This window comes from Crotalus tigris, unplaced genomic scaffold, assembly GCF_016545835.1.
Source record: "Crotalus tigris isolate CLP2741 ecotype Arizona unplaced genomic scaffold, ASM1654583v1 scf7180000019620.78953, whole genome shotgun sequence".
NCBI lineage: Eukaryota > Metazoa > Chordata > Lepidosauria > Squamata > Viperidae > Crotalus > Crotalus tigris.
The window spans coordinates 1-9567 of record NW_024097625.1 but is presented as its reverse complement, the minus strand read 5'-3'; the positions used below and the strand labels follow the sequence as shown (position 1 = coordinate 9567).

The 9567-nt window shown below is 37.1% G+C and overlaps 1 protein-coding gene across 1 annotated transcript; it reads right to left on the bottom strand.

Moving 5' to 3' along the window:
* Positions 1-425: 425 nt before the first annotated feature.
* Positions 426-9563, bottom strand: LOC120317348 (phospholipase DDHD1-like; the record flags this gene model as incomplete). The annotated part of the gene is made up of 6 exons (XM_039363887.1): positions 426-1424; positions 2220-2414; positions 4347-4599; positions 6995-7144; positions 8842-8917; positions 9385-9563. Coding segments are annotated over 6 exons (1038 nt in total), but the record flags the coding sequence as incomplete, so codon positions are not given.
* Between the last annotated feature and the right edge of the window lie 4 nt (positions 9564-9567).

Here is a 9567-nt window from a genome sequence, read left to right as displayed (position 1 = left end):
CATGTGAGAGAATGAACTGAGAATCTTGCTGAAGAAGGAATGAAGAAATACTTTTAGTGTTTTGGACTGCCCTTGTGAAGAAGCAAACACCCTGCAGTTTGAAAAGCAGATGGCTTCATTTACAGCCTGAATAGCTGAAAGAAAAATATGTTGAGTAATTGAGTATGAATGCCTCTTCTTTGGATACTCACCTGCATCATTTTATCAAAAGAGCTTAACAATGGTCTAATTGTTCAAAGTCAAACACTCATCTTAAGAATCTGCTTGATATTGAGGAACCACAAATTAAGACTTACTTTCCACTACTTAGTTTCCAAGAAGTTGAGTGCAAGTATTTTGCAAATTGAGAAGACAGCAAAATGAACGTATGCCGAAATCAAAGAGAAAATATATCTTGTCTTGGAGAAACAGGATTTAACAAGTAATGCTTGTGTGATATCACAAAAGTTTATTTTTAATGAAAAAAATACTGAAAAGTGTGCCACAGTGTCCATAGCTCCATTGAAATAGTACAAAGGTATGACATATGTCATCTGAGCAATAAAGTCTTAACACTGTAGAAAATAAATGTGGTTTTTTTTAGTGTTCCTCTGCTTCAAAGAAAACAAAAGGGAAAAAACTGTAGAAAACTAACATTTTTAATACATTGGAGAAAACAAATAGTAAGAGGTAATAATAAATTATTGTTACAATATTTCCAAAGGAGTGCTTGCCAGTTTAGCACATGGAATGAGTTGTGTTATACCCTTTGTATCTGCCACTTACATGATGGAGTTTCAATTTTATCGAGGGCAACGGTATCCATTTGCTTCTTAATTTAACTCATACAAAGGACACAGAACATGGCTCTTTTAGATCTGCAGGCATTTCTCTTAAATGAAAACAAATTCCATTGTAACAGATTAACCTCTGTATTTAAAAAAAGCAGCTACTCTTAAACAGATATGTTAATCTGCAAAGATGTTATTCTACATGGATGCTAAAACAACTACTGCTGGCTTGTTTGAAAGCTGAAAGGGTGGGAGCTGAGAATGATCTTTCAAGAAGGCCTCAATTAGCACAGAAATGGATATGTGCATTGAAGGACAAATAACCTTGGAAGGAAGGAAATCAGACATGCATTTAAACTGAAACCACCATGCCTTAAAAACAGATGTTGTCTGACTGTTTTTGTGCCAATTGTCATGTTTCATCCTTTCTCCCCTTCCCACTCCTCCCTAATTTCTGCCCTATCCCTAATCAAACAGGATCTAAGTGGGGTTTGATGTTATCCTCCCCTTGGTCCTGCTTGTACATGAAAGTAAGAAGGAAGAGAGCGACGTCCATTGATGACCAGTAAGCTGTATGCGATGTAACGGCAGACCAGTACCTGCTTTCCACCAGGCCCTCCCTGAGCTCAAAGTCGATCCTGTGGTCCAGCTCAACTAGGCAGGAAACAAAATCATTATTGCGGAAGAACTGTCGTCTTGTCCTTTGCTGCATTTTTTATTCTTCACATCTACCTAACCTTTGAGCGGGGTGATGGAAATAAAACTGGAAGCAGCACCATTAAGTGGCACTCTTCATCTCCTAAAGTTGCTAAATTAGATACAGATCTCAAAAATGTCCCCCAACCACATAACAGAATGGAAATTATGAGACTCAGCAGCAGTGCAACTAAAAAGTAGTTTCCAGCCAAAATATCATAAGCTACATATCAGCCAAAGAAGCTATGCTAGTTGTCTCTGGATCGAAAAAAACAATGGTCTGCATAATAAGAGCAACTGAAGAACAGGGAAATATCAGTGAAACTGAAAACTGAAGCAGCAAGGATTGTCTCATAAGAGCAAGAGCTAAAAAGTGGAGAGTGAAATATTTAGGGCTTAGATATTACTTTGCTTTCTAACTTGTAGGGCCAGAACTTCTAGAATTAAATGAACTGGAATTCTACACTGAAGCTTGTCATGATTCCTTCTCTTGTCAACTCATAAGGCTTGCTCACTGCTAATCAAAATCCTGCTTGCAGATCAGGAGGAAGCAGTTCTTAGATCAGTGGTCCCCAACTTTTAGGGAGGGAGAGATGGTGCTACCTAGATCCTGCGCATGCACAGATGAAGCATCGCTCACTTGTGTGGTTCCTAGTGGGCCAATACCAGTCTACAGACCAGGGTTTGGTGATCCCTGCCCTAGATAGAAAGGTGAAAACATAATTAGCAAAGTAAAGAACCAAATCTACTTACTTGTTGGATCTAGGAAGCCAGAACTGCTGTGTGGAAAAGTCTGAGTGCCGACTGATGTTTGACTCAAAACTGGCTTCTTGTCCTCTACTTCTGTTACTTCTTTTCCTGGCTCAGGCACTTGTGAGGTGGGCAGATTGGAACGTCCAAATCTTGAGAACAGCATCCCTCCGAGGCCTTTCCCAATGCTAGCTGCCCCTGTTCAATTAGCATAGTAAAACAAGTCATGTTATTCTGCAGCCACAGCACTCCAGGATTAGTGACAGGTTATGATAAGACCACAACCGCTCCCTGTTACAGAAATCACAGGTTTTCTCTACATGCCACTTCAAGTATAACTGACCAGTGTCCATATTTCATGACTATTTTTTCACAGTCTGATTGTAACATTCAGTGGCTGTGTAACTGCTTTTTTTGTCCATTGCCACCCCAGAGCTTTCCTTCATCATGCGTATAGAAGTATTTGACTAAAATAGTGTCACTGAAACTGCAGTTATTCAGCCTTAAGGACTATAACACTGAGTTTTTTCTTTTGTGTCTGCTGCCCCCATGCGGATACTTTTACCTGAAATTACTAGTGTCATTCTCAGATACTGTATTCCAGGGTCACTATTTCATTAAAAATGCATCAGTTGGAATTGTCTGCTGCACCTATTAATGCCCATGTATTAGCAAGTAATCAGCGGAATAACTTGCCTCCAGAACTCTGGACGTTTTTAAGAAGAGACTGGACAGCCATTTGTCTGAAATGGTACAGGGTTTCCTGCCTGAGCAGGGGGTTGGACTAGAAGACCTCCAAAGTCCCTTCCAACTTTATTATTATTATACAACCCATTCACAACCAACTTGTTACTTATTTATTTGGGGTGGGATCCAGGCTTTCTGACAGAGTTGTGCTAATATGGAAAAGAGTCCCATCCTCAATCCAAGGGTTCTTTCCTTGATTAGTTTCCATCCATTGCTTCTTGCTCTGTCTTCAGGTGTTTTGGAGAATAGGTTGACCCCTTTTCTCTTCTCAAATATTGGAAGACTGCTACCATGTCACCCTTAGTCTTTCTCTTTGTTAGACTAGACATACCCAGTTTCTGCAACTGTTCTTTCATGTGTTTTAGCCTCTAGTACCCCAATCATCTTTGTTGCTCTTCTCTGCACTCCTTCTAGAGTCTCAACATTTTTTTTATACCATGGTGACCAAAACTGGGTGCATATAATAAATCCTTTCCTCCACTTAATGGAATCATGAAATGATGTGGAACTGAGTTGCATAAGAGTCATCTATGGGACAGTGCTTTTAGCCCAAATGATTAAAAAGTGCTATCCACTAGTCCACAGAGCAACGTTTCAAATATCAATATTCTATATAGGATTATGAACTCTTGAAGAAAGAGTGTGTCTGAAATGTAATGCAGGTAGTCTTCATTTAGCAACCACTATTGGGACCAGAACTTGGTCATTATGCGAAGTGGTTGCTAAATGAAACTACACTTATCATCTTACTACAGCTTTCCTTTGCTTTACAGATGTGAAAAGGTCATGAATGTGAGGACTGTGAATGGTTGCTGTACAAGGCAGTCATTAAATGAGGATTAACTAAACATTATGATTAAACATTTACAGTGTGCTTCCTTGCAGCACCATTTATAGGAGCACATTTCTTCTGTCATATTTTCATTTTTATTTAATACATATCTTTTTTAAACAGCAAAAATATCAAAGAAAACCATACCAGGAAATTTAAATTATCAGTATCTTGTGCTTATGCTGCCTCTATTATTTCTGTGCAGTAGATTAATCTGAGATACAGTGATTGGCCCAATGTCATTATAAGCCTCATGACTCCAGGAATTCTATTTTTTAGAGTGAGAGGGTTTTAAAACTATTTCACCCAATTACCCCTTTTCCTGATCTCAGGTAATGTCATTACTTCATAAAAACAAACAACAAAAGAACCCAAAAGATCCTGTTCTTCACAGCAGCAGTCTCAAACTGGATTTTGAGTCATAAATAAGCAATTACATATTGCTCCATTACCTTCAGGATAATGCCTACATTATTCTCAATGTAAGAACCGCTGCTTTAGAGGAAAACAAACACATCAACAAAGAAAGGTTTAATTTAGCATATAGTTACCCAATATGCTTGCTTTGCCTATATTTGTTATGGACTCCCCATAATGCCGCCGAGACATGACAGGAGATGTTGTTGGACTGGGTAATGTTGTGAGAGATTCAGGGTCAGAAACAGAGGTAGATTCTTTTGTTAGGTTGAGAAAACTTGGCTTCATGTGTTCGTAAGGTAGTGGATTTGTGGTATTATACCAATGTATCTGCACAGGAGAAATATTACTGTAGTGCTTCAGAATTAAAGGTTCTAGTCTATAGGCCTGCAAATAGGAAGACAAAGAAAGAAACTGTGAACAAGGAACATTTTAGATATATACATTCTTCATCTGGTCAAATATCTACCCATTTATCACTTAAATGCTTAAGTAATGTTCCTTCTCTTTTCACCTCCATTTAAAAGTTTTAAACAATATGACTGATGCAGAATCCAATCGGGGTCAGTCACCGGGACCAGAGGTTTGGTCTTCTGAGTTTTCGGACTTGTGCTGGAGCCCATCCTCAGGGAACCTCTCTATTCCATTTGAGGGATTATTCTATGCATAGTATTTACGTGGTGCCACATACAACCAGGCACTACATAAATAGTATGCATAGAATAGTCCAAAGCATACAGTATATTCCATTAGGGAGAAGTTCCCTGATGGGCTCCAGCATGAGTCCAAAAAATTGGAAGATTAAACCTCTGGTCCCGAACGGATTCTGCAACATTATCCTGGGACACATATACAGTATTTGCCTTCATTCATAATATGACTGATCTAAAGATCCTGCTGCCTAGAAAAAAAAAAAAAGAATTACTGTCCTGCAGCTTCATATGAGTTTTATACAAACAATCATTTTAGCTTATGTTAGAATTGAGAATATTTTAAATTAATTTGTACTACACATTGTTTTAAAATAAGCAACATATGTTGATTTGGCATATTTGCACAAGGGCAAGAAACATCAGCAATATACATGGAAATAATGAGCAATTTGCCTTGCTAGGTTTTGCTAAGGATACTAGTGCATTAAAGATCAAGTAAGTTTTTGAATAAATTGTTTCCTTTTAACATTTCTAAAACAACCATCCACCAATTATGAAAAGAAAAATGCAAGAATTGATGCTTTGATTTTCTACTAGTATAATACATCTAGTTCATGCAGTTGATGTTTCTGATGTTTCGACATTTCTTCGTATTTTCTTTCATATTTGAGTTATTGGGAGTTAGGCGGCTATAAATTTAATAAATATATAACCACATGACCAAGAAAAGAAAAGAAAAGAAAAGAAAAGAAAAGAAGAAAGTGAGACCCTGAAGAAAGACTGAAGGCCAAGACACACATTATGTACTAGAACAATAGTCTTACTATGGAAGTCCCTTTGCAGAACTTAATTTAAAAAGGCTATTCTTTTGTGTGACTGAATTCATTAAGGAAAATGTTTCTGCCAAGTTCAACTAGAAGTGACAATTGCTTGGTAGCCTGTGATATCCAACTTCAAAAAAAAAAAAAAAAAAGCTTATAAATGTGTGACTTATCCTTGTACGTTATCTTCAAGTCCATCAACTCTGAATTCATCTGTAATGGGGCCATCAAAAATGGTCATCGTCCAGTTTACCAAATGCTTTACTACAGTCTAAGTATACTTCATCCATAACATTCTCTTGGCCTACTAATCTAGTTATTTTGTAATGTAAAAATGTAATAAAATTTGTTTGGCATTACCTATTTTTAACAAATAATACTGGGTTCTAGTAATCACTCTGTTTCTTTCTAAATGCTTGCAAACTCACTACTTGATCAACCTTTTTAAAATTTTCCCAGATATTAAGGTGTCAAACTCATTGGGCTGTGTTTTGGGCCACTTTTTTCACTTTTCATAAAACTGCAACCATGTTACCTCTTCTCCAGTCTTCTGGAACTTTTATGGTTCTGAAATGGGACAGAAGAGACAGCGGTTTCTTTGGCACCCTAGTATGTAATCCATCCAGGCAATTAGACTTGAATTTATTCAAAGCAGCTAAGTGTTCTATCACAAATTCCTGGCCTATTTTGACCTGCATGTCTCTTCTGCCCCATTTCTGAAGCTGACCATTTTTCTTTTTGTGAAAAGACAGATGCAAAATAAGAATTAAGCAGTTCAGCCTTCTCCAAGCAGCAGATTGACCATTTCCTTCACATTCTTCCTCTTCTGCATATACTCCAAAGAGCATTTTTAAAAAGGATTTAATTGTAACATTCAGTTCATTCTAAGCCTTAGCCTTTCTAAAAATTGTAAAATAGGTTTTAAGGATTTGAACTATTTTTCTCATTTTCTGTTTTTATGATCCCCCCTTTCCATGTTTAAATTCCATGTTTTGTTTCTCTATTTCTCAGAAAGCTCTTTATGCCACCATACTGGTCTCATTAGCTGTTTCCTATTTTTCTTTCTCTTTGGTATTGTGTTTGATCCTTAATTACCTCATTTTTCAGAATTTCCCAATCATCTTGAATTGTTTTTCCCTTCAGGACTTCCATCCATGGAATCCTTCAATTTATTTCCCTTACAAAAAAATCCTGATGTACTATGGCCTAATAAACTTCACTGCCATTTTAATCAAAATTTTGCTATCTGAGCGGCTCCATGATAGCTGCCTCTGTTCTGTGAAAGCTTGCTACTATACTAACACTCACCACTGGATCTGTTGGATGAAAAATGTTTAGCAACCGGTTACAAATTTTTCTGGGTAGAATGTGATCTTGAGTTCCACTGTTTCCTGGACGGATGCCACGCAAGGCCAAAAACACTGCTAATGGAGATCCCATACAGAAGAAATTGTCCACCTATGGAAACATTTCATTTGATATTAACAGGCAGAGTAATAGGCAGCTGGTCTAGCACATAGCAGGAAACTTTGAAGTAAGGAAGAAGAGCTGTGATCTCATTGCCTTGAGAAACAATACAAATTGAGGAAAGCCACAGTTTAATAATGAATTGATAATCTTTTTGGATTGTATGATAACCAAAGAAAGCTATGTTACAAAAATACCATAGCGTGTTTTTGGTTTCCTGAGAACATTTCAACTAAAAGAAATATTTCATGAAAGGTTGGGGGAACCTGGGTGCTTAAAAACAACTCTTCAGAATATTTCCAAAGCAGAACAGAAATCTGTTTTGCTGTGCCAATATTAAGAAGGTTGTAGTCATTACTTAACTGCAACTTAGGAAAGCTGGGTTTTTTTTTCTCTAACAAAAAGTTCAAGGGAGATACAGAGATATGAGGGAAGGGCCACGGGAAACAGGGAGTGGAGCCACAGCTAGGGGACAATCAGATATGTTATATGCCTGCACGTGGGGTCCCAAACATTTAAGGACCGTTTCCTGGTTATATTGGTAGTTATAGTTATAATTTTTTTGCCGCTGATAGACAGAAACATACATTTATTTATTTATGTCGTGTTTGCGCATGGTTCTAACTGATCTTATGATTGTTACAGTCCAGAATCATTTGTCTGAGATGGGTGGCTATAGAAACTGAATAAATAAACAAATAAGAGGCAGCTTAATCAGCAGCAGGAATGTGGGTGTGGCAAACATCCCAGAAGGGACCCTCCCTAATTTCTTGGGTTCTAAAGGCAACTGGGGAGCAATTACTTTCAAACTTGCAAGATTCTGTTGTTGAAACCTTAAAGTAAAACTCTGGCTCATCTGGGTGTGCTTTCTGTCCGGGTTACCATGCGAGGCTGCCAGAAGATGAACAACAAATACATCTTAACATTTTTAATATCCAAGATCCTAGTGAATCCAACATGCCAGGATATAACGATTGAAGATCTTTAAAAAAGTCTAATACCAAATATAATTATTGTACAGTAATTTCTCATAAAATTAAACTACAGTTATTAAGCTGTGTTCAATATCAGAGATATGACTTCTTCAAAACAATCTGATCACAACTTGCAGATATACTGATTAGTTGATGGTAATAGATGCCAGCTTCCTATTATGCTCATATTCCTTTGTATAAACTGCTTTTAAAAATGATTTTTTAAAAAACATACAAACTGTTAGTTGGATTGAGGTGACAAGGGAGAACAAAATTGGGAAGAAAAAGGTAAATTCACACTATTTTTGGTGGTGTATCTTTTAATGTTGCAGAGACAAAAAAGGCTTGAGGCAAAAATACTATCCAAATTTGTACAGCTTCTCTTCCACTGGGAGTGCCTATATTGAAAACAATTCACGATGTACAGCCAAGACCAGCTAAATGATGTTTGATAGCCTGACTCAGGTCAACAGGTGCCATGCCCTTCACTCTTTGGTTATTTCCTCCTATCCTCTGTTATATAATAAGAACAATAGTGCCTTTTCTGTTTGAAAATAATCCATTTCCTGGTAATATTTGAATTAAGAAATTTTGTGTATGGAAAATGTATTTGTAGATCTATCTAAATTGAAAGTAGAATTGGTAAAAAAAATTGATCAGCTTGTTAAAATTCACTTATCAGAAAGAAAAAAAACATTCCTTATCTATTCATACCTTGAATTTTAAGGCAGGTGTTTCGGCTACAGTTGATGTCTTTAGTCCATGCAATCTATCTTCTATCTCCCTCAACCTAGGAGAAAATTAACACTGACATGAACGCTTTTAATTAGAACACCCTGTCCATTTTATTTAAATCTGTTGTTTTTCATATATATGGCAGCAGTAGAAGAGAAGAGATTTTATTTAGAACAGTGGAGAGAAAAAAATCATCCTTCTCCCCATGGTCCATCTGGCCCATCCCCTAGTGAAGAACTGAATGATTATTAAGAAATGTCCCTGACCTCCCTAAAAGGCCTTTATGTAGACTGAAGCCCTCTAAATGCTGCATGCATCATTACATTACCTCTGCCAGTGAAACCTAAAAAAAAAAAAAAAATGGATAGAAATGGCCTTCAATAGTTATTTTACTAAGGCACAGCTAAACTAAGATCTGCCTATGTATCAAACCTCTCCTGTTTTCTCAAAATGGTGCTGAATCTACTCATGCATTTTCTTCATGCCACAGATCTCTTTAGTAATTCAAGGATATTTTCTTACTGTTTCTTGGTTAAGTAAAACTCTTCTAGCAAATGCTGCTCCTCATAGGTCATCCAAGAGTGCTCCAGAATATCATATTCCTTCTCAAGTAACTGTTCATAGAGCCTGACTGGATTCCATCCTGTCATGATATCATACGTAATCACACAACCTACGGAATGTGATACAATAGACACTTTTCCT